The sequence below is a fragment of the Diorhabda sublineata genome, chromosome 5, assembly GCF_026230105.1.
Source record: "Diorhabda sublineata isolate icDioSubl1.1 chromosome 5, icDioSubl1.1, whole genome shotgun sequence".
Lineage (NCBI taxonomy): Eukaryota > Metazoa > Arthropoda > Insecta > Coleoptera > Chrysomelidae > Diorhabda > Diorhabda sublineata.
The window spans coordinates 13,490,483-13,517,289 of record NC_079478.1 but is presented as its reverse complement, the minus strand read 5'-3'; the positions used below and the strand labels follow the sequence as shown (position 1 = coordinate 13,517,289).

Here is a 26,807-nt window from a genome sequence, read left to right as displayed (position 1 = left end):
ACGTCACACAACGTCACACTTGGTCATGTGACAACAAATGCGTTTTGGCGCGTCATTTAAATATTTCAATTTATTTATTTTACTATGAACTAATATACCGTTTAAAAAAAATTGAAAATAATGTGTGATTATACTAAACGTAGTTAAGGTATAAAAAAAAGTATGCGAGTACCCTATTCTATAAACATAAGGAAGCCATTGATAAAAATTTTCTTATTTCCTAGGTACAAGAAGATATACGAGGTCTGGCTATTAAATAACGAGACGGTGCGCCTAGAGGGCGCTCTAGACGAGTGGGATGAAAAACGAGTAGTGCGTTGGGTATCTAAATATCTTGTCTATGCACGTTCCAAAACACGTTTCCGTCACTATGATAGTATTTGTGCAGTAGCGGTTTGAAATGAACGTGTTTTTTTCTCGTGCCGGAAACCATGTGTGACGAAAAACAGGAGCAACGTATCAATCTCAAATTTCTCGTTAAATTGAAAAAAACCTCGACTGATTGCTATAAATTGTTGCAAGAAGCCTACGGGGACAATTCTCCATCTCGTGCGCGTGTTTTTGAGTGGTGTAAGCGCTTTAGTGAGAGCCGAGAGAGAGAAGGGGAGCATTCGAATGTAGAATAAGTTTTATAATAAAATCCTTTTTCGAAACCAGTCTTATTAATTAATAGCCAGACCTCGTATATTTATCGAGTTTAATCAGAAGCTGAGACTTAATCGATAAAACAAACGAAGTGTATTCTATACAAATATAGTAAATGAATTTTTATAAAAGGAATGAAAATCGAGGACGAAAAATTCTCATTTTATATCAACTACACTTTTACTTTGTATCCAATAAAATAATTTAATTCCGCCTTTTGTAACCTTGAATGAAAAAATTAATCATTTTTATATAATTTTATCGGTAATGTCTTCGCAGCTATTTTATACTAATTTTAATATCGTATAACTTTGTCAATAGACTTTTTAAAATTAATAAATATTTGATAAGATGATATATCACGTACTATTCTAACAAAAGTCGTAGTAACAATGGAAGATGTTGCAGCATAATGGATTTGTTAAAAAAACTAGTAGTTTCCACACAATGCAGCTTTTAGCTGTGCGTAAATATAAAAAAAATGCACAAGAATCCATATTATGTTTAGTGCTGTAGGCAAAGCTGTTAATGATCAAATTACATAACAACAGTTTTTACTAATACAAAGAAATATCTTGAAACGAGAAAAAAAAAGAAGTTGTAAAATCAGTCTTTATATTCTATTGGTATTCTATTTTTCATATCTAAACATTTCAGTTCAATACATAACAGGATCATTTTTGAAGGAGCAACATTAATTTTCAACCCCCAAATGCACACAAAGGTTGTCTGAAAAGTTTCTAACTTCAACCTGAAGATGTCAGGACTTATTGATATGAGTTGGGAAATACACTTGCGCGTGTGTTGAGACTCTGTTTGGTAATCGTATTGGTGAGTCATTGTGAAGACTTTACACCATCATTTACAAGCATGATCAAATGAATTCAAACGTAGCTATATCAATTTGACTAATGACGAACTTCCGGGAAAGCCGAAAGCTGCGACAAAAACAGATATAATCGAAAAAGTTTATCAAATGGTATTGGATGACCATGGAATTAAGGTCAGAGAGATAGAAGAGACTATCGGTATATCAAAAGAATGTATTTACCACAAACTGACTGAAGAATTAGGCACTTTGGACCAAAAGACCATTCGAATGAACATATTCACGCAATTTACTCCAAATGATTTCGATTTTTTACATCGATTCTGTAGATGAAGACTGGATCCACCATTATACTTGTGAAACTCATGTCAATGGATTGCAAAAAGCGAACATGCTCCGCAAAAGGTAAAAACGTTTTCCTTGATCGGAAAATTGGGATAATTGTGGGTATTTTGAGAAAAGGAAAGTTATTTGCTATCAGGACAACACACCTTTCCTCATTTCGATCATTGCCATAGCTAAAATTCACGAATTGCACTTCGATTACGTTGGCAACCTACTTCATTCACTAGACCTGGCACCTGGCGAATTTTTCCTGTTTACAATCTTCAAGATTTCACTTGCAGGAGAGAGATTTTGATTATAAGATGATATCGCGTAAGTAAACGCCTATTTTGAGGAGAAAGGCGTTAAATAACATTTGGATATGCCGAAAATGTTAAATCACCACAGGACTAAGTGATCAAATAACAAAATGTTTTGTTTTTTGTTAGGTTTTCAGACAACCCTCGTACAAGAAATGTGACGATATAATTTTTGTGCACTCGACAGACGTTTTAGAATTATTAATGTCATCAACCGATACATTGAATCGAAATAAATGTTCATGTACTCAATAGAAACTGGTATTAGTATTGAAAGAACTTACAGTTCTCATTGTACTGTATTGATGAAGAGGGTAGAACAGAGAAGAAGTATTCCAGTCAATATTAACAAATAAAAAACCTATTTTATAGGCTAGTAAATTGGATACAGTCTTATAAATATAGGTAGACCCAAAAAGAATAATATAAGTGATCTGATCAGATATAAGTTATTTATTGCTAAAATATATTTGAAAACGAATTTCACTGGATATTTCAGCACCAAGTAGGGAGAAGATTGAAATTAATGAATGAAAACATGTTTTCGAGAGTTTATAACCGACTAGAGAGAAGTTAAGTCGAATATATAAAAATTATTATTATAACTCAACATACTGAACACACTGTTTCAACTACCACTACAACAACACTCACAATTACACTGTCTGACGCGCGTATTCAGAGACTGAAGGTAAACTAAAAACTAATAACTTGATTTCTCTGTTTTATACTAAATTTTCGCACCAATAACTTAATTCCCTAATAATAATATAATAATAACTAATACCCTTCTTTATACTGAATTATCCCATCTCCCGCGAAAATTAATTCCAACGGGAACACCTCTTTGGCGGGAATTTTCACCTTTATACCTTGACTAATAAACTATAGATGCTTTCAAATGCATCCAACAATTTATTATGGGATCCTTTTTTCAACAATTTTACGTTATTAATATCTATGTTATGATTACGACTGGCTACGTGCTCTTTAAACCGGACAATAACGGATCTCTTAGTCTGTCCTATATACCAAATTTGGTATTTTATCATTAGGTTATCCAACAATTGTTTTAATATGTGTCATCCTCAGGATAAAATAACAAATTTGGAAAAGAGTGGTAAATACGAAATAAGCTGTGGCGATTGTGATGGAAAGTATATCGGGCAGACTAGGAGATCCGTTATTGTCCGGTTTAAAGAGCACATAGCTCATTTGAAATATGAGAGGACCGGTAAATCAGGTATTGCCGATCACGCTGCCAGTCACAATCATGACATAAATATTAATAATGTAAAATTGTTATAAAATGTATCTAATAATAAATTGTTGAATGCATTTGAAAGCATAATTCAGTATAAAGAAGGGTAAGTTAAGTTATTAGGTTTTAATTTTTAAAGACGATAACTTGGTTATCGAAACGCGCTTCAGACAGTGTAATTGTGAGTGTAAGTGTAGTGGTGGTGTAAACAGTGTGTTCAGTATGAATATCACCAACGATTTCATAAATTCCAGTTTAGTTATAACTGAACATATACATGATTTGACAACATCTTTGGTTATCTCCTAAAAGATATTTCTAATCCTGTTTATATATTATATATAACTTTATTAAACAACGAAAATAAAAACAAAACGAAAAACGAAACAAGAAACATTGCAGCAACAAAACGTGTTTGTATTTTTGTTTTTTATTTTTACCTATTACATTGCAGAGTTGGTAAGTTTATTGATGACACGTGTAAGTGATCTGTTGTCGGCCTTTAAACGTTCGTTCTCGGCTTTCAGTTTTTGTAATTGCTAAAAACATAAAAGCATCAATTGTTCTGTAGAACAAAGTTTATACCCAAGTTGGTGTATGTTCTATCGAATAATTAAAATTGGAGCTTCCACATACGGGCCGTTTGGGATCATTCATTAAAAATCTTAGCATTAAGATACCGTAATGTTGATATATACCAACAATTATAAAATAAAACGTAAAAAGAGGTATTAAGTTGATTAAGGGTTGTTAATTTATATCATAGACGACTTCTTTTACCTTTTTTTAGGACTGTCTTCTACTTTCTATCCTCAACTCTATTCAATTTATTTTTAATATCACCCAACATGTCTCCTATATTTTATATACTAAGTATTAGTCCGGGCTACTAAGGTTTTCACCTCCGATTTCCAAGAACCTGCATCGATTTCAATGAAATTTTGATAGCATGTAGGGAATACCTCAAAAAACAAAATTTTCCGATGTTTGCTGTTGCCACCAACTGGGTGGTGAAGATTTTTATGTTGAAAATAACCAAGGAAATTGATAAGATGTCCAAATTTGAAGCAAAAAATGTTCTTAGCATTTTTTTTGAAAATTCAATAGTTTTTTAGTTATGCGCGATTGCAAACTTAATTTTTTCTTGAAAAAAAAACGCGTTTTTAATCGATTTTTCATGTATAACTGAAATACTTATTTTATCAGAAAAAGCTTACAAGAAAATAGCGAATTTAAAAAGTTATGAGCAAAAAAGTGCAAAAATTTTGTCAAGAATTTCTTTTTCCGCACAATAACTTTTTATTTTTTCAACAAAATTGCCTTGGAACAATTTTTTAGATTGTTCTTTGAGGATTAATTATTTTATATATTGTTTTTTAAATTCCACTCATTCTTGTCGCTTCTAGAGCGCTCCAAAAGTACCGAGGCGCTTCTATGCTCACCACATTGTGCCGAAAACAAAATATTTGTTGTCATTTCCATTTTTTTCTATTTTTTTTTTCTTTGCAGATTTTTCCTCTAATAATTTCTAATTTTTGTACATTTATGGGAATTCTGAGCAGGTAGAAAAGGTTCACAGTCTTCGAGTATATAACCAGGTCCAGTCGTGGCTCGGGAGATATCAAAGTCCTGAAGATTGGGGCTGGAAGAAGTAAACAAACATGTGGATGCCAATACAAGCTTCTAAGCCTCCAGCACCCCCGGAGCTTATGAAATTAATTTTCTACAGATGTGAATGAAATTGTGGAATCATATGTAGCTGCAGAAAAGCAGGCCTCATTGTTCTGACGAAACTTGCGGCAACATCATGGAAATATCAAAGTTGATAGAAGAAAACGAATTAGAAGATGAACTTCCAACTATGACTCCAATTTTAACTCCCCTCATTCCCCAAACCTTTACTATTAACACAGATGTAGATATTGACCCGGAAAGATAACCTGGACCCTTAAAAGAAACTAAAATAGACAAGGTAGTACAAAATGCCAGGTAAATTTAATCATTATTCAAATCTCTCTCACCTAAAACTTATCTGTGGATTAGACCAACTGGGGATACCACGTAAAAAACGCGCCTACCTCATAGGTGGCGGGGAAAAAGAGTCGATTAAAAATAATAAATTATATATAAATCTTTAGAAAAATCCGTAAAGAAAAGAAAAAAAAATAGAAATAATAACAAATATTTTATTTTTGGCACAATGTGGTGACCATAGACGCGCCTCGGCACTTTTGGAGCGCTCTAGGAGCCACAAGAATAAGTGGAATTCAAAAAATCCACAAATATAATTAATCCTCAAAGAACGATCTAAAAAATTGTTCTGAGGTAATTTTATTGAATAAATAAAAAGTTATTGAGCGGAAAAAGACATTTTTGACAAAATTTTTGCACTTTTTTGGTCATTACTTTTTAAATTCACGGTTAATCGCAAAAAGTGTCATAGACAAAATTGTAGGCAAAGCGATTTGCCACAATTTATGAATTCACAAATTTTTTGTAAGGACAATAGTCGCGAGATATCGTCATAAATAGCTTTTCACCCCTTTATTTAGGATAGCGGCCGGGGGACAAACTTGGGGTTAAGCTTTCTTTGACCCTCCCCCAAACATCGATAATATAAAATTGCGTCCTCAGAAAAACGCAAGGTCCATTGTAACATTTTAATGAACTATTTACATATACGAATTTTGATAATGATTCCGCTTAATCCGAAATGGGTATGGTCCCAATCATTTTAATATTTTTCAAGAATATATACCAGGCTCCGCATTAATTTTACACTTAAATTTACAAACCGGAATATAAAACATAATTATTATTGATGAAAATCGATAAAACATCTGTTAATTTTAATTAGAGAAATTTTCAAACATTATTGAATTTATTTGTTTACATAAACCCTATTTGACTGTTGTAAGAATTCTTTGTTTATTTGGGACAGCCTGTATAAATTTTATGTGTACGGTAATTAGAATTCTTCTCTATTTGGTATTTGCAACATTTTTATTTATTAATTTTCGTAACTATAAATCTCACACATTATTACTTTTATTTTCATTGAACTTTTTGTTAAAATCCACCAAATAAACAACCTAAAATTTCCCCCGTTGGTCTTTTTAATGCAGACAAAGTATTATTGAATCACCCCGGTAAGTGGAAATTCATTCGTTTCAATCTGTAACAACTTCGTATAAACAATGATAACTCCGAACGTCGGCACGCTTTTGTAAGCTAGAATCAATCATTCCGCCGAAAGTGAATCTTCTTCGGTGATTGTATATAGAAATAATTGAGGTTATAGTTAATTGAACGTGAAATATCGATTAAGCATTACATAAATATCTATAACGCTAAGACTTTTGTAACATGAGGCTACCGAAGTGCCTAGTTGGTATTTATCTACTTGATGTGTGATGTGTTTGTGTGTTGTGTATGAAATGGATTCATATGACATTTTTTTTCTACAAGGCTTTGCTTATTTAATAAATCGAAATGAAATAAAGAACAAAGCATTGCTCTAAACAATAGCTAACACTATTTAACTATAATGTTTTGATGTAATAAAGGAAATAGAAACATGAGTGTGTAGAAAGAAGAAATTGGTGAAAAAAAGGAATAGAAAATAAGATTGTCCAGTACAAACCTTCAGTTCCTCTTCCATCTCGCTCAATTTTCTTTCCATAGCTCTCCTTTCGCGCTTTTCTAACTCTGATAAAGAATTTTTACTTGTCTGGAAAAAGAGAAATTTTGACAACCATATTCAAATAATTTTTATCAATACCTATGGTTAAAAAAATTACTCTACCATTTAACCAAGTACATGATAAGAGAATGGAATGGGATTTTGCTCAGCATACTCATGTTACAAGAATTCTTAATAATTTTATGATAATTATTCCCATTTTTGGCGTTTTAATATATTGAAATGCGGATAACTAACTTTTATACAAGCTTCAAATAATACGTCAAGGCTATAATTTCACTTATAAACATGAAAATAAGTACAATATTGGATAACGAAATGCAATAAATTCGTTAATAAATAAATAAGCGGACACCTCGATTTTTATTTTTAAATACGCATTTTTTTCTAAAAAAAAAAAATTGTAGTGGTTATGTCATATGATAGTGGTCAATTTAAACTTTCTTTTTTGCAAATAATACATAATTATATAAGTTTATGCTTCTAAATGTTCTTGATTTTAGGTCCCTTCGGTTTTAAAATTATATTTTTTTTAATTTGACGTTTCGACTACTTTCAGTTTTTATCAAAATATGATTCGAGAATTTGTGTATTAATATTATCACGTACATCATGAATATCAAAATAATTTTTTAACAAGATTAATTTTAAATCTCAAATGGTATTAGATTCTGTTCCAAGAATTTTTGAATCTTTATAATTGAATTTATGTTTTGATATTTCATGGTTCGAGAATGCAGTTTTATTTTTTTATCCTATTAATGACCATTTAGTCTATTTTCTAAATACTGAGATATTTGCCCTATGTATACAACGTCACAATATTATTACTTCTCTTGTTTTTGGGTATTTTACATTCAAGTTTAGTGAAATATATGGATAATGTATTATGTTTTTTATGACTTATACTAATATCATGTTTATTGAAATAATTCGATAATTGTTGGGAAAGTCCTTGTACATATGGTAAAGAAAAATTAATCTTTATTGTTAAAACAAAAAAAATTATTTTGATATTCATGACGTAGATGATCTATCGATTACTATAAATACGTAAATTGTCAGAGTCAATATCATATTTTGCAAAAAGCAAATAAGATTGAATTTCAATATACAGAAGAGAACCACAATGAGTAACGAAATTATAGGTAATACTAATAGATAATAATTAGTATATAAGTCGTATATAAGTCCATATAAAAGTCGTTTACAGACTAGAAGGCACTTTACAGTAAATATGCCCTAAAATTATTGCGGAATGTGGGAAAAGATTATATCGATTTGATTTCATTTGGCAAATGAATGTGCATTTTTTGGTCCGAGAGAAACTAATGTTATCTGCAAGTTGTCGGCGCCTTTGGAATGACTTTTTATAAACAGCGGCGAGTTGTTTATATTATTTTTTCAGAACTCTTTATTTTCTAGAATTTTTGGAACGCCTACTAGCGCGAAGAAAGAATGGAGCAAATGCTGGTTGGATTGAAAATATGAATAAAAACGATGCTCCAATGAGTCAAGATATCATATACGCTAAAACGATTTCTTTGTAAGGCCACCTTAAACAACAAGAAGGTGAAACCACTTCCGCATCATCTTTCGTTGCCAGCAATGGCTGGTTTGAAAAATTGAAGAGACGATTAAATTTGTATAACTTTCGTATAACTGGCGAAGCAGCAAGCGCATATACACTAACTGCGTCCAAATTTCCTACCCAGCAATACAATTATATACTACTTTCTATTGGAATCTCGAACTTTTATTTCCAAAGAAGAAAGGCAGACAAGTGGTTTTATAGTAGTCAAAGATCGATTCTTTTGGGTATAAATGCCACTGGAGACTTCAAATTGAAACCTTTGCTGGTATGAGTCGGAAACATCTCGCGCTAGGCGCAGCACTGATAAAGATAGTTTACCAGTTATTTAGCGATCCAATCGAAAAGGCTGATAACAAGACAGGTTTTTACCGACTGGTATACAAACACCTTTTGTCCAAATGTCAAAGCGTACTGCAATCGTAATGGACAAACTGCCTCCAAAAGTTTTATTACTTCTTGACAATACACCTGGTCATCATCCAATATTGGAGTCACCGAGGGGTTTGGAAATAGACGTGATGTTTTTGCTACCAAATACCAACTCAATTCCACAGCCTATGGACCATGGGGTTATAGCAAACTTCACACATTTGATCAGCTGATTGGAGGAGGACAATAATTTATGCATGATTGGTCCTATAACATTATGAGTGCTGGACAAAACATTACTGCATCTTGGAATGAAGTGAAGTTGAGCTGTGTGAACTAAGTTTGGAGAAACCTTCGGCTTGATGTGGTAGAGGCATCAAGTAGATAACCAGTTGATAATACTATAAGACAGTTATGATGGAATCTTGGAAGTATTGCAGTCGAGGAGCTCGAAAAATTCGTAGCGCCTTTGAACGATGAAGAATCAATGAAAATGCAAAATACTTCGCAAATAAATGAAGAAGAACCGTCAGAAGAAAGAATGTTATCAATAAGTCTAATGTAAGGTATGCAAACCGTGTTAAATATATGCGGCAAAAATTTTACGTGACCGCAAGAAAAAGTCCACTGAAAAAACTCAAAAATAGTTTTTAATGTTTTTGCTTGTTTCATTGACCTCGTTATACGCGTATTTCGCTTAGCACGAATTTGATCGGAACGCATCCTTCGCGTAAAGCGAGGTATTTCTGTAATTTTTTCAAATTCATATCAGTAAAAAGGTGGACTAGTTAATGAATTCAAAAAATAAATGATATACATGGATTTGCATTTAAAATAAGAAAGTTTGTATTGGCAACTGCCACATACCCTGTGACTGGGCCAAAATTTTTTTAACGATACTGTAAAAATATATACGATATATAAATACGGTTATTGTGTGTCAATATTCAATCTGAAAAATTTTTCTTATAGAAATTAAATTTTCTGAAAAAAGCTTTATCAGTAAATTGGTGTAAAAGATGCCGTTCTCTTGTAATCGCGCCTCAAACATTACGTTGCGATAAAAGGTTTCTTTTAATTAAGCTTTAGGCGCCGCTGATTTTCATCTTTTGAATTTCGAATGTTTTTACTTTGATTCGAACAATTACATTTTAATTTGGACGAAAAACAAACTTTTTACCTTTTTGTGCCCACAATTCACTATTAATATTAGCAATACTAGAAATAATCAGTTTTTTTTATTTAAAAAAAAAATATTAAAATACTGTACTGATAATTGTAAATACTTACAACCAAATTGATTTTTTCCAATGTCTGTTTGGTATCTCTGAGTTCCTCATCGGATTTTCTGAGTTTTTCTTTCAGTCTCTCATTTTCTGCTAGCTGCTCTTCGTATAATTTTTTATAATCGATTTCGCCGTTCTCGTTTCGAATATCTGACGAACTACTTATTCTAGATCGACTACTTCGATCTGTCCCGCTCTATAACAAATGAATAATAAAATAAAACGTTGCCGAAGGTGGAAAGAATTTTTGCATCAAGTTCAAGTTTTAGAGTTCAAAGTGATTTTTTTAGAATTGTTAGCTACGCTGCATTAAAGATATAACACCCAAGGATTCTTTACAAAATATTGTTTCTTGCTATTATTTTAGTGCATTTTACAGTAACTGTATATATTAGAGGAATCCGTGAAAGCCGAAACATTGTTGTAAAAGATGCGAAATAGCGATTTTTTATTTTGGTAAGTTCTATTACATCTTGAACAAGGGTGGCGAAATTATGAATTACTAAGGATTTAGCATGTTTTTTGGAAACATAAGGAGATAATTATTTAGTGTTTCTATGGTAGTTTCTTCCTAGGTAGATTACAATGCTCTGTAGATGAATTTTTATGACACAAAGTTTACCAATTTACAGGGTGTCAAACATAAGGTGATCCATATACTTTTCGCAGAACCTGTAAGAGATATCAAAAAAAAAATACAAATTACAAAAGTTCTTTGAAGGAATTTTCAGATTATTGACTTTTAAATTATACAGGGTGTCCCAATTCTTCAGTATCGACATCGACTTTGGAATTTTACATGAAACACCCTATATTTTATTACGTTTTTTTATTGGTAAATTTCGCAGCATGAAATTGAGGATATATGGCATCATTTGCAAAATGAAATTTCAAACACAAAACCTAGTTTTATTAAATTTTTGTGATTTTCTAGGCTAGAATAATATTAAGTGTATTTTTTTACTGTATGAGTTTCGAATTCTGTAAGTAACAAAATCTCAGTTTTTTTGGTACCCCCTGTATATTATACCTTTAATGGAAGGCGTATAAAAATAAGAGTTTTTTCATACATATATGTCCTATACCTATATAATGGTTAATTAATAAATATTTGACGTTTTCCCTTGTTTTGCTAATTCTATATTGAAATACTGTACACACTGGATATTGCATTTTTGAAAAAAAAAATTAAATAGGAAATGTTTATCAAAAACAAAAAGTTATAAAAATATCCTACTCTTAAACAAATATGTTTATTAGGAATAATTCTCGAGAAATTTAAAGTACGGTTCTATCGTAAGTCGACTGTAACTTTGTTATTTTAAATGGAACACCCTGTATATTGATACATTTTTGAAATCTAATTTTGAAATTTTTAGAGATGCAGGTGTGGTCTAAATTTTACTTAACGATTTTCGAAAATATCAACAATTGACTAATGACAGTTAAATAAGTATCAATTATTACAACATATTAAAAAATACAATTATAGTTTAAAACCTCAAATATCTCGGAAACGACTAAAAGTTGAAATAGGATTAGTCAATACAATTTGATTTGATTTTTTTCACAGACCTTGACAAGATAAACAAAAATACTTTTTTATTTCTTAGTGTTTGTATCAACGGGCCAAAATAAAATTTAGACAACACCATGAATTTGCCTTATTTTTTACCCCTGAATGCATAGAAAAAACCGGGTGGTTCTATTTAAAAAAATAATGAAATTTGATATTTATGAAGTTAAACTTTCAAGACTTTTTATACACACCCTGTATAAAATGAAAAATTTTCAACGTAGATTCAAATACGTCTGACCTTGCTAAAAGCAAACGAACAGATTTTATTCATCAATGTAATCTCCTTCAAGAGTAATACAATGATTCCAACTTCTCGATGCCGTGCTTGTAGAAGGATTTGTCTTTAGCCCCAAAATAGGCTTCAGTTTCATTAATTGCTTATTCGTTTGATCTGAATTTCTTACTACACCAACGAATCGAACAATTCCGCTGTCAACGATACTTTTCTCACCCCCTAAATTACCACTAGACAGTCCATTTTCTCTAAATACAATAGGAAACTTCCTTATCCAACGGAAAATTTCTTTCGACTTCTTAGATAATTTTCTCATAATCATTAGGTGGAACCCGTAACTTAAACCCGTTCACCAGCCAAATGGCCGACGACAGGAAAAAATTTAGCTGTAGCTGTACCCGCAATTATAACAAAAAATAAGCTATAGACCAGCCGTTTTCCCCCAGTACTTTCAGTGGTAATTATTTAGAATTGGGACTCCAGGCAAAAATCGTTCCAGAAAATTTTCACGCTTTTGGGGTTGTTTCTGAGGGTACAAATAGTAATTTCATTAATTTATCATATGTAAGTTGTACCATGTGATGTCTAAAATAATGGAAATAATATGTCTCCTCCGCCTTAAATTTACTATTTGTACCATCAGGAACAATCCCAAATGCGTGAACAATTGTTTGGAACGATGTTTGCCTGGAGCCCCAATTCTAAATAATCACCCTTTCAGTTATATGTAGTATGGTCCATAAGATCTTAGCCTAAGATAGAAAGAAGGGACGTAAATAAAAAACGTTTGACTAAAGCTTCTATACCATTATAAATATATGATTCACTTGGAGTCAAAATGTTCGCATACCGCCTGTTTAATTTCATCGCCGCTGTTAAATCTATTACCCCGTAACTCGGTCTTCAGCTTTTCGAACAAAAAGTAGTAATATCTGAGAAAAGCAAAGCAGTGTGGTATTGTCATGAAGCAAGCGCATACCTCGGCAGAATTGCGCGACTTTTTCCGATAATTTTTGACGCAACTGTCTTAGTAAATCAAAGTAATATGCCGCGGTGGTATTTAATTCCTTGAAATATTTGTGACAATTGAAAATATTTTTATTTCCCATCAAATTCTTCTTTATCATCGAATATTTAGATAATAACTACTCCAACAGCACAGATGTTTTCTACGGTGTTTTCTGATACCTATCTCAAAAACTGGTGATTTTCTCTGTATTTTCTAGGTTGAGTTTCCTTTCTAGCTTTTAATGCAATTTCGTCGAGACTTTCAATATCTTGGTTCGTTTTGGATTTTTGACTTTCATGCCGCTCATGCATAATCATCTACTCAGTATCCTTGATACATAAATAATTATTATATATGCAAATGCTTTTATAAATATCTATATACAGTACCATTATAATTTTTATTTGGTTACAAATTTTTCATTTTATAATTAAGAATTTTCATGTTCAGAAATTCGCAAGTTAAAAAGGGAGTCGCAGCGTTGAAAAGGTTGAGAGCCCCTTATACAGGGTGTCCCAGAAATTGCACGCCAGGCTGACACGGGAGGTAGATCAGCTTTAGATCTATCAAATAAAAACAACATGACCTCAGTAAAAGTTTTTTAGTTTTCGAGATATTAACACTTTTAGGTTTTTTCAGAAAATCTCCACTTTTTGCCCTATTTTTGTCTGTTATGGGCATAAAAAACCGCTAATTTATAATTCTTTTTTTTCTGGGCTACCACTAATAGTTGGTTGAGACAACCCAGTATTCATTTTAATAAAAAGTAGCACGACATTAACAAAAAAAAAACAACTCAATCTTACCTTTTGTTTCAAAGCGAAAACCTTAACTAAAGTTTGGTTAGCGACTGTGAAAAAAAATGTACCAGACTGAGTCAGAAAATGTTCTTAAAAACTAGCCTACTTAGTGCTCTTTAAAAAATGGTATAATATTCAGAGCTTTTTTTACTAAAAATTAAATAATATCAAGTATAGTCATTGAAGTCGTACTACTTTCGCAATACTTCAAATAAAAAATAATACGTAATACAAAGTTAAGCCGACTTTTGTCCTCAACTTACAACTTTTTAGTTACTGTAATCGCTTTTTAGTTTAGCAATGTCTAATAGAGTTATCCATTATCCTATTATAATTGTTGTTGTAGGCTGGCATCAAAATAATTTGGGTACAGAACATAGGGTTGAATTTTTTTTATTTTCATTAGATTTTACAATTACAACATTCAAATAAATATTTACCATTCAGAATTTACATTGAATAAACTATTATAGCAGATTTTCAAAATTTCTGCCACCTGCATCTTCTTAAAAACTGTGTCTTTAAACGTCCTAAACTTAAATTAGTAATTTCGCGAGCTGCTTCATTGATTCGTTGCCGCAATTCATCGACCGATCGAATTGGTTTACTGTACACTTTATCTTTTAAACATCCCCAGTAGAAAAAGTCCAGTGGGTTTAGGTCTGGGGAGCGTGGAGGCCACAAAATTGGTCCTAGCCGGCCAATCCATCTTCTTGGGTATGTGTCATCCAGATAAGCTCTAACTGCGCGGGCATAGTGAGCAGGGCACCCATCATTCTGCAGCCACATTCTTCTTCTTGTCTCAAGAGACACATCTTCCAAAAGAATGGGTAGATCATTTTGTAAAAATTCTAAATACATTGCTGCATTAAGGGTAGCAGGGAGTTCGAATGGGCCAATTATTTGCCCATTGAGGATCCCGGTCCATAAATTTATTTTAAATTGGTGCTGACTCAGTCTGGTACATTTTTTTTTCACAGTCGCTAACCAAACTTTAGTTAAGGTTTTCGCTTTGAAACAAAAGGTAAGATTGAATTGTTTTTTTTTGTTAATGTCGTGCTACTTTTTATTAAAATGAATACTGGGTTGTCTCAACCAACTATTAGTGGTAGCCCAGAAAAAAAAAGAATTATAAATTAGAGGTTTTTTATGCCCATAACAGAGAAAAATAGGGCAAAAAGTAGAGATTTTCTGAAAAAACCTAAAAGTGTTAATATCTCGAAAACTAAAAAACTTTTACTGAGGTCATGTTGCTTTTATTTGATAGATCTAAAGCTGATCTACCTCCCGTGTCAGCCTGGCGTGCTATTTCTGGGACACCCTGTATAGAGTGATTGAGATTCTCGTGAATATGAATAGGGAAACCTCTCTTTCAAGTTTAACCGGATGAATTTTTCTAAAAAGGGGGTCGCAGCGTTGAGAAGGTTGAGAAACCCTACCTTAGGGTGTTATTGAAAGAGATATAAATATATTTTCTTACACTTTGATGTGTGTTATCTATTAATCGTCGGTATCTATTTTAAACTTGATGAAAGTAAATAATACAGATTCAAAAACAACATTTAGGAAACTTGTCTTGTCAACGTCATGTGTAGGCGTCTATGTTTTTAATTGTGTTTTACTGGAATGTTGAACGATTTTGATGTATTTACATTAAACGACGTTGATGCATTTTTTTGAGCTTTAAAATTAGAACTCGCTGTTTTGTAGAAGCACATTAACCTTGGAATTATCGTCACAAATTTGATGATAATAAATTCAGGGCTGGTTTTTCAATTACAATTTATCTGTGTGATAAAAACTAACATTCAATTATTATTTGGTACTTTAGAAACAATTATTTTTTAAAAATTAGCTAAAAAATACTCTATTGAGTAAAGTTAAAATTCATTAACATGTGATACAATTAGAAAAAAAGGTTGTAATGTGTGGAAAAATAGTAAAACCATGAAGTGTGAGTTTACCCTATATATTAAACTTTCTCACTTCATGGTATGTACATTAAATCTTTCAGTTATTTTTGAACAGTTATATTATGTAATCATCATTAGTTATGATAACAAATTTTATTTTCACCGTATTAATGTATAAAAAAAATTTTTCAGACTAAAGTTGTAGGGATTTCAACCAACTTCAATATTAATATGAAATACAAATAGCGAAAAACCCCATAGGAAACGAAAGAATTGCAAAAATGTGTAAAAAGTCGATTTTAGTGATTTACGATCATATATTTTAATATACATGTATACTCCCTGCATTTGATACAATTTTTAAAGTGTCAAAATATAAATTAATACCTGGATATGACAAGTTCCGAGGTGAACTAAGATGACTGGACTAATGGGACTATAAGCTGCGTTATGAACACTTGAGCTATCGAAGCTATTTTACATGTATAACCTCAATTAACTAAAAGCTCGTATAAATGATTGATTTTCCAAAAAATTCGCAACCATATCACTACATGGGGAATACCTAACCACCCAACCGTCAAATCGTTAGAGGACAAAATACGAGGTTTGCTTCTTAAGTTTTGAGATATGGCAACACTGAAGTTTGAAATTTTTAATGGTGAACGTACCTCAGAACGTGTTGTAATACGAATGTTTACAGGTACTTGAAACATCTTGGTGAAAACATGAAATTAAATCGCGACCATTTTTCGTGCGGTGATTTTCTGTGACTTTTGAGTTGAATTAACAAACAGCAGTGTGCCGACTTTTGGTAATGAAGAACTATCTGGAGCCACCGCGTTTCACTAATTTTCAGAATTCCGTGGTAGTCGCACTTCGCTACAGGGTGAATTTCGTATGGGTCGTTCCAAATAGGCTGTTGTGCGTAAACTGATACTGCAAGATCATTATGTGACATACCTACATTTAATATTGCATAAACATTTGGCTGTCAAAAAGATATTTTCGATTTGATGCAAATGAATGCTAAAGAAATTCAATCGCGATGCCTCAAAAGACGTCTGTAAGATTCGACAGGCGACGAATCATGGATTTATGAATATGAACCCGTAACTAAATAAAAATCGACTTTAAGGTTCTATCAAGAAAAACCAAATCCAACAAAATATGTTTACGTACGAGCCACTTCAAAGCAAATGTTTACCCATTTTTTCGGAATAACTGGACATGTCGCCACCGTTCCATTAGAGCAAATAGGCGAAGAGCGGGCCGCTCAAAAAGGCACCTGATCGGACATATATGATTGGAAAAGGAGTACTCAAATAGACAAAGTTATAGTCCCCAGTCAGTCACTTAACTAGGCAACCTTTTTTTTATTTTTTAAATTTTGATATAGTTGTTTAGCTTATTAGTTAAAGGATGATTTTGATATCAAATGAAAGCTTGAACTTTCTAGTTTTAGAAAAAAAATGGTTGCCTAGCCTCTGACTGTTAGAAATTTTGGCAGCCCACTTTGAAGACGGGAAACCCGAGTGTACGCTATAAGATACTCCATAAGAACGTTATACCTAAATATATGTATTTCCCATTAAATTTTATCAACTATTCGGCTCGCGACCAGCAAACAAAAATTAAGTACAATTTTCTTTTTATCAGAAATTACATTTTCATGAATTGGCAGTAAAGGCAGTACACGTCGGGCATAAAACCCGTAAGTCCGACTGTCGTCGAACGCACTACCCATTTGAGGCAACTATTTTTGAACACTAGCAAATTGGAATAGTCAGAGGCTAGGCTATAAAACTAGGCAACCATTTTTTTTTCTAAAACTAGAAAGTTCAAGCTTTTATTTGATACCAAAATCATGCTTTAACTAATAAGCTAAGCGACTATACCAAAATTTAAAAAATCAACTGACTAGGGACTATAACTCCTATATCATTATTTTCGTCTATTCAGGTGCGTTTTTCAGCGGCCGGTACTCGGACTAAACGTAGAACGGTCAATTCTGAATGGTACACAAGCCAGTTTGCCAGATATGTTCGAAAAATCGATTTGATGGATCGTGCGCCGTACAGTGCTTGTTTGGCACCCAATAATTTATTCAGATCAAAAAAAAATTGGGAGATCAACGTTTTTCTACATCTGAAGAAGAGCTTGATGCGTTCAAATTACTTGTTTTGGAGGTATCTCAATAGAAATGAAAAACATGCTTCGACAATTCGTTAAAACGCATGCAAAAGTATATATATGAAAAACAATAAAACCATGTTCAATGATAAATGTAAAACTTAAGTAGCGACCCTCGTATTTTACAACATATTTATTTTGAAATGTTTACGTTCATACATTCAAAATCTTACACTGTGATAAAATAAATTTTAATTTTGAGATTTCGTATCTATTTGACTAAAGAATATTTTGATATATTGTTAATCAAATTTTTTGAACATGTTTTAGTAACAACCACGAATTATATTTCAAGAAAATTAATGTGTTTCCAGCAATAACTACACTAAAATCATAGAAACTAGGAAACGATTATAAAAAAGCAAACATAAAATAAATTTTACATTTAATCTCTCCCTATTTTCCGATTTTAGTAAATTAAATATGGAATTATATTGAAAAAACCATTTTGAACATAACTTACAATATATCCTTCTGAATTCAAGGAAGTTAGACTAATAGATCGGGATCCCATGCCGGATCCCAACGAGTTTCTTGATCTCGACAAAGACCTTTCCCTATAGCTACCACCTCTATTCAAGTCCCTAGAGGCATGTCCACTATCACAACCACTGTCGTATTTTTTTGAATAATTATTAGACGGTAACATATTTAACAAACTTTTAGCAGGGATTTTGAGACTGGCATAACCACTCGAAGAAGTAGTTCCTCTATAACCGTTTGGAAAGTAAGGACTTTGGTAGGTGGACGAAGGACTGGAATAATTGGTAAATGAAGAATAAGGATTGGTGGAATTGGTATAAGGAGAACTGTAGGGATTCGTGAATCCCATGCTTCTTGGTCTGCTGTAAGAAGACGTAGTAGAACCACTTCGCACCGCCGAAGAGGATCGTCTTCTAGGATTAACGTTTTGTTTACTGAAGAAAGACATTTTTGAAAATTGAGTTTTTTATGTACTTCACATTTACCCGATCCGATCTACACGACAACCAAAATAAAACTAATGCGCTTTATGTATCGTGTCGAATTCGGGTGATTTTTTGAGACACGTGAATCTCGGCTCGTACTTGTATACTGTACACAAAACAGTCTAATTCTCATTCTATTTTAACAGTAATAATTTCTGTCTTTTTCTAAATTTAAGCGCGTGCTTCTGAATCAGCAGTTTTAAAAAGTTTGGTGGTTTTTAGTCGAAAATAAAAAAAAATTTGTAAATTAAAACTTATTGACATCATTTCCACTGTATTTGTGATTGAAATATTGAATGCAGTAGGCATTTTCGATTCTCGAATTAATAATCGATTTCTTAAAAAGAGTTTTCGATTCTATTTGAGTGATTTAAAACAGCCAACCGATTATAGAATCGTGCGTAGTCGTGCAAGATCGTTTTGACAGTCTTTAGATGTTTTGTCACTTTCTCAGACAAAGTAGTTGTCTTGAAGGCTATAAAACATAATAATGCTCATAATCATATCTAAAACGTTGAAACAATTAGTAACAATTTGGCACAAGTATGATAAGCCACCCCACGACGATCATCATGAAACTATATACATAGAGTATTGATGATACGAGAAATCGATTAATAATATGTATTTTATGCGGCAACATTTACTTCCGGAGATACCGGAAGTGACCATTATCTTAGGCAGGCTAACAGATATCGAAAAATGGATAACTTTGTTCGATAGATCTCATCAAGGTCTATCTGTGTGTGAAAAGTCATGATGATTGACTCATGCTCAGCTGAGTTTCTGTGGAAAAAGGATGCAAATGCATTTTCACGAAAAATCAATAGATAAATTAAAAATTTTTTTAAGGTTAGGTTTTTTTAAGGTTGACTTTTCACACACAGATAGATCTTAATGAGATCTATTGAACAAAGTTATCCATTTTTCGATATCTGTTAGCCTTCATGAGATAATGGCCACTTCCGGTATCTCCGGAAGTAAATGTTTCCGCATAAAATAGATATGATAAATCGATTTCTCGTATCATCAATAGTCTATGTTTAGAATTTCTTGATGATCGTTGTGGGGTAGTTTATCATACTTGTGACAACAATTTTGCATCTCATGATGGTTAGAATATCTATTCATACCTCAAAAATCCCCATCATTTTAAGCAAATTCACACAAAAAATACACGCATATTGATTAGTTTATTTTGGTTAATTGGTTCAAGCAGTTGATTTTCTAACATTAGTCGAGAGGTGCTAACGAATCATTTTTCTTATAATAAATCTTATGGCACAAAAATAGTACAACACAGACAAACCATATAATTTTTGGTTAATAAATGTGCCAAAAGGAATTAGAACCGCGAACAAAATTAATTGGACTCGCTTGTTATCGAGATGTTGTTTTTAAATTAGCTGAATCCCGATTATTATTAGAACATAGGTATACAAGAATGACAAGGGGTTTTCGAATTAGTACAACATTACGAGGTATATCCACAAAGTAAGTTTCATTTGATTATACACTAAGTTCTGCTACCCCGAACACGGTTAATCCGAACGTCCGCTTAATCAGAATACGTTCCAGAAATTGTTTGTAAATACAGTACATAATTTGGGGTAAAATGTAAAAATATAAGAAATGAAAATTAAGCAGAAATAGATTGTTTAATAAGTACAGACTAAATTGACACAACGCAAACAATAAACAAAAGAAGGAATAGGCAGTCAAAAAGACTCTGGCTCATCGCCACCAAGTTATCGAAACGCGTGTCAGACAGTGTAATTGTGAGTGTTGGTGTAGTGGTAGTGTAAACAGTGTGTTCAGTATGAATATCACCATATCAACAGTTCCAGAAATTTCAACTCAGTTGACTGGAATGATTTCACAATCCAGCTCGCCCATTCGAGAGCCACTTGATTGAAAGGCCAATCTAGTAAACATTGAACAGAGAATATGCATTTTTACAAGTTTTTAAACGACTGGTCATCACCTTAACCGGGTATAAGGCTTAAGAGTTACCAACACTGAGGTGTACAAAATTTCTGATTATCTCAGTGTGTAGAAAGAGCTTCAGATGTAGTTTGAATTTCCAGCAAATTCAATTATTCTAGTTTCGGTTTTTGTCTCAATCTCTTCGGTGATGTCGAAAAGTAACCGTAAGTGAATCAATCTTTTGGTAATAAAAATTATTGTTTTATATGAACTTGGCTTTTATTTATAGCCTATCGGAAGTTGAAAAAAGAACGACCCTCGTATATTCAGAAATATCGGAAAAATACATTTGGTATTCTTGAAAATACAGCAGCATTTAATTGTAGATTCTTCTACAACTTTCACGTGCCATATTTTCAATATTAAGTCTTATTTATTTAAAATTGGAATTCCAATAATGAAAAGAGACCTTTTGCTTCATTATTTTCAATCTGAGAAGAGTTCTATTTATCCTTATTGATCATAAGTTTTATTACTATTATCAGTGATTATACTTTTTCATCATTCAAAATCATCTGACTGGCTTATTGATTGTTTAAATATTTAAGTTAAATTATGGTTAACGATGTTATTAGGCAGTGGTTTTTCGTAAACCCAAAATTTCAAATCTGCCAAGAAATATTTCAAAATATTAATATAAATGTTTATGCTGAAACACAAATAGAGTGCATTAACGCGCAATTCACGTTCTTTTAACCTTTTGTACAAACAAAAATAATAAATGTCACCATACAACATTTTAATTTACAACAGATCTCGTCGGGCACTCGACGACCTACATGACTCGACTATTTCATGTTCCGAATAGCGAATATATCATATACGAAAATAAATTTTATAGACGACAATTCTTTTGTGACGGATTTAAACTGACTTTTGCATTTTAAAAATCATCTTTTCTAACGCCACAAATTTTAAACGGATAAATAACCTACAGTAGTATATCTATTAATTGCTATTCGACTAGCTTCGAGTCGAAAAAGGAGTAGATTCTTCAAAATTATACTTAAATGGGGAAAATGAAAAGGTTTTTTTAAAATTTTATCCCACTGCTCCAAATTTTCTGATTTTATAATAATTTCACGACGACAACAAATTTTAACTTTACTCAATAGAGGACTATTCAGTTAATTATTAAACAATAATAGTTCTTTTCTTTTACTTTTCTGTGCCTATAATTTTTCAACGTTGTTCTGATCAAAGTAAAGTGAATACCGACTAATTAGCGTAATGAGTCTCACATTAAAATTATTTTTGAAAATCTTACTGAAAATACGGTGCTAATATCAGAGACATTTGATTCGTTGTTTTGGTCCAGAACTGCCGAGACGTACAGAATGATGTCTTTCTCTGCTTTATTGATAACGAAAAGGTCTTTAACAAGGTTCAACATCACAAATTAATCAAAGTATTAAGAACAACCAATGTGGATGAAGGGGATATGAGATGTATTCAAAATTTCTACTGGCACCAAACCATTCACGTGACAACAGATAAATTAACAAAGGATTACTTAGCAATTAGCAGTGGAGTCAGACAAGGTATCCACTTTTATTTAACCTATACACTGAGTCTATTTTTAATGAAGCACTTGAAAATAAAGATAGGGAAGTGAAAGATAGCTAGATAACCAAACGACCCAGTTTTAATAGCAGACACTATTGAGGATTTACTAAACTGTGTTGGCAAATGGTACAGATTAAAGATAAACAGCAACAAGACAAAGTTTATTATAATCAGCAGACGTAAATCACATGCACAACTCTTGGTAGATTGTGCTGCACTGGACCGAGTAATACGCTACAAGTACCTCGGAAGTTGGTTGGGAGAGGACTGGGATGATGAGAAAGAAATTTAAAAATATCCTCATCAACAAAAATATTAGTTTGATACCACGAATGCGATACACTAGATATTACATTATGGTCCGTATTGCTTTACGGTATAGAATGAACATGAACGCGTAAAAAATCAGAACAATAAATTGAAAGCATTTGAAATGTCGACTTTTCGTCGAATGCCATAAACTGACAAACTGACAAATAAAGGGATCCTAAGAAAAATGGGGAAATACAGAATGAAAATAATCTATTTGGGTCACATACTCAGAGACCCAAAGTACCGACTTCTACAACTCACAATAGAGGGTAGGATAGATGGTAAACGAGGACTCGAGAGAAAGCAAATATCTCGGTTGGGGAACATAAGAAAGTGAAAAATCCTGAGTAATATAGGAGATCTGGTTCACACAGCGACGGACAGAGAAGCCTGTGAAAATGTAATCACCAACATTCAATAATAGGTAGCAGAACAAAATTATGATCAAAATCTATTAATCAACTCATTCTTAAAGACTATCTGATAATGCAAATATTTTTGAAGTATTCAGGATTTAGATAACGATTTTTCTTATACCAAATATTTCCATTCTTTTCCGTTTCTCGTTTCTAGCTAATTTTCATTCCATTCTCCCTTTTAATCCCCTATCTCCCTTATTTAATCTAGTCTGTTTATTTTAGTTCACAATTTTAGGGGTTTTTTTCATTATTCTTATTATTGCTTCCTATTTTTGTTATTTGTCTCATCTTTCATTTCTGTTTTGCCCTAATTATTCTATACTCTATTCTTTCTTACTGTCCAATTTTCATAGCATTATTGGTATCTTTATTCTCCCTATTTGCTATTTTTACCTCTATTTCCCGTCGTTTGTCAATACAGATATTTGGTACGTCGTTAATCTTTCCAGTGTCTTTGTATTTTTTTCCTATTGTTCACAATTAATTATTATTTCTTTAATTTTCTAAGTATATACTCCCATTTTCATATTTTCTATTTCTTTAATGAAAATATTTCGTTATTTTTATGTTGTCATTTTATTAAGATCTCTTCTGATTCCATTCTTACTATTTGTATTTTTGCCTTTACCGTCTCATCTGTGCCTCCCATAGCCCCATTGAACCCATTGGGCATTTCCATCTCCAGACACCTTGATATTTCTGTTTTTACTACTATGTCGAAGGATGATTTTTGATCAATACAGATTAAAACATTTATTCTTTTTATTTCTTTCAATTATTTTTCTTACTATAAATATATTGTCACCAATTTGTCTGTCTGGTATTTCAATTCTAAGTATTATTTTTTTCCAAATTCTAGTGTATAGTTTGTTAAGCATATGGTTTTATTATTATCGCATTAAATTTATAAAATAGAATATAAACAGACATCTTATTTTGTTTTGTTTCTTCCACAACTCTAATAAAATTCATAAAATGTTTATTTTGTTTAAATAACAAAAATACCAATAAAAAATATCGTAAATATTAAAAAAGAGAACTTTCTTTTGACGTATGTGCATATGTTAATTCGCGTGGTGAATAGAATATACGACCACACAAATAATAAATCATCGGTTACGACAAAACTAAAAATAATGATGAATTCAACGTACAGCAACTTTTTGGTACCGCCGAGAGGTCGAAAAGCTATTTCAAGGTATACATGTGTTCCTTAATATGTACCAAAATATATTAACTCGCCCACGGATTTATATTTCTTGTGAAATTCAGGTATAATAGGCGCAATACTGTCTGACGTAAACGTTAACAATATAAACTCAAATAGAACAAGTAGCATTACAGGATGTCCCAATGTATAATTTTATTGCAGCTTAATAACATCACTTCAGAAGACACACAGATGGCGCTGCCATTGTCAAATCTATATGACGTTTATGAAGTACCAACTTTGAAAAGAGTATGAACAAAATTTCATGACATTAAAGTGAAGCTACTTTTGTTATTTTCAAAACAATTTCGTGTGTTAATTTATTATTGCTTCAGAAGTGTTTTCCGGACTCTGCTCCATCGAAAAGGACCATTTGTTATTGGTCTGCTGAATTTGAATGTGGTCGTACAGACACCGATGATGGTGAACGTTCTGGTCATTCAATTGAGGTGGTTACTCCAGAAAACATAAAAAAAATCCACAAATTGATTATATCTACTATAAATTGGAATTTCATGAGAGAGCTGGGGCTGTAAAGATATCAGAAGGCAGCGTGTTTACAATTATGCATTAACATTTGACCATGAGTGAAAGTGCGCCATGTTTGGCCATGTTTACACACAATTAATCAGTTTTTTTGCGTCGATATGTGACAATGGATGAAACATGGATCTATCACTACACTCCAGAATGAAAACGATCACCATCTGAGTGGACTGCAACCAGTGAACCAACTTTCGAAGCATCCAAAGGCACAACAGTAAGCTGGGAAGGTTATGGCTTCGGTATTTTGGGATGCGCATGGAATATTTTTCATCGACTGTTTCCAAAAGAGAGAGGCAATCAATGGCGAATACTACTTGGATCATTTGAATGCAAAAATCAAGAAAAAACGGCCTCATATGTCGAAGAAAAATCCACTGTTCCTCCAAGACAATGTACCGATTCACAATTCGATGCAACTATGGTTAAATTGAACGAATTGCTTCCTCATCCACTGTATATTCCAGATCTGACCCCCAGTATCTTAAAAAAATTCTCACTGGTAAGAAATTCAGCTCAAAGGAAGAGTTAATTGCTGAAACTGAAGCTTATTTTGAGGCAAAAGACAAATCCTTCTAGAAGCACGGCATCGAGAAGTTAGAGAATCGTTGGAATGATTGTATTGCTCTCGAAGGAGATTACAGTCATGAATAAAATCAATTTTTAGCAAAAAAAATGTTTTTCGTAGTTCGCCATACGACTTATTGAGTGATGTATTAAATAAAAAATCATTTCACCTTACGAAACAGCGTATAGAATTTTTGGGGTTACAAAACACTTTATATTAGGTTTAGGGGGTGTACTAGGTAAGTTAGATTAGTTGAGCTAGTTTGAACAACATAATATATAACTGCCAGATTATATTTGGTACATCAAACGAAAGAGCAATTTTCACTTATATAAAAGCGACTTTCTGAAGTACAAATTTAACAGTATCGACGCAGAGATGGAAATATTGAGGCTCAGAATTTCTCAGTATTGCCATTAAAATTAAAATTGGAAAATGAACATAGAACAAACATGGTAGGCGAAAATACACATAGAAAAATTAACAAAGTATCAACCAACAACAATCTTCAAGTTAAAATAACTGCTGCTCTGATAAATCAGTAAAAAACATCAATTTCTATAACGACTGTTAGAAGTTACCTTTGGAACTAGCAGGATGATTGATAATCCTGTGGGGATAATTGGATTCAGGATTACATCATATCCAGTGTACTGATGCAAGTTAGTCCCGGTAAATAGGATTCAGGACTATGTCATATGTAGCAGACTCCGTTTTCGCCGTGTTTGCGACATTGAAATCCTCTGTCGGTGACAGGTTATTTTAGAAAACTGGGTATGTGTAGAATATTCTCCTATATTATGGTTAGTAACGATATGGAAGCAACAGTAATAAATAGAGAGGATGAAGAAGATAATCGAGAGAAAAATACAGAGAAGTATATTTGGACCTACTATTACAGGAGATAGAGAAGTTTGAAGAAAAATAAAGAAATATAAGAAGAGCTGGTAAGAGAAAATATAATCACATCTTGAGAAGGAAACCTACAGAAATGGTGAGAATAATTTTATAAAATCTCAATTACCTGTCAGAACCAGAATTCCATTGCATATGTATAACAAATTATTGTCGAATGTACCAGATGCACCTAACCTAACCTAACCATATCTATACAGATAGATATTAAACTAGCATTGTTCTGGTGGAGGAATTCCTACAAATGAAATGCCATCTAC

The 26,807-nt window shown here is 32.4% G+C and overlaps 1 protein-coding gene across 3 annotated transcripts in view; it reads right to left on the bottom strand.

Annotated features, from left to right (window-relative positions):
- Positions 1 to 26,807, bottom strand: part of LOC130443854 (protein phosphatase 1 regulatory subunit 12A) — a 73,324-nt gene that overhangs the window by 9,796 nt on the left and 36,721 nt on the right. For all 3 annotated transcript variants that reach the window (XM_056778722.1, XM_056778723.1, XM_056778724.1), the window contains 2 exons: positions 10,336 to 10,527; positions 7,023 to 7,109 (listed from right to left, as the gene is read on the bottom strand). In XM_056778722.1, coding sequence (XP_056634700.1) covers positions 7,023 to 7,109; positions 10,336 to 10,527 — 279 coding nt within the window. The remainder of the gene's footprint in view (positions 1 to 7,022; positions 7,110 to 10,335; positions 10,528 to 26,807) is intronic.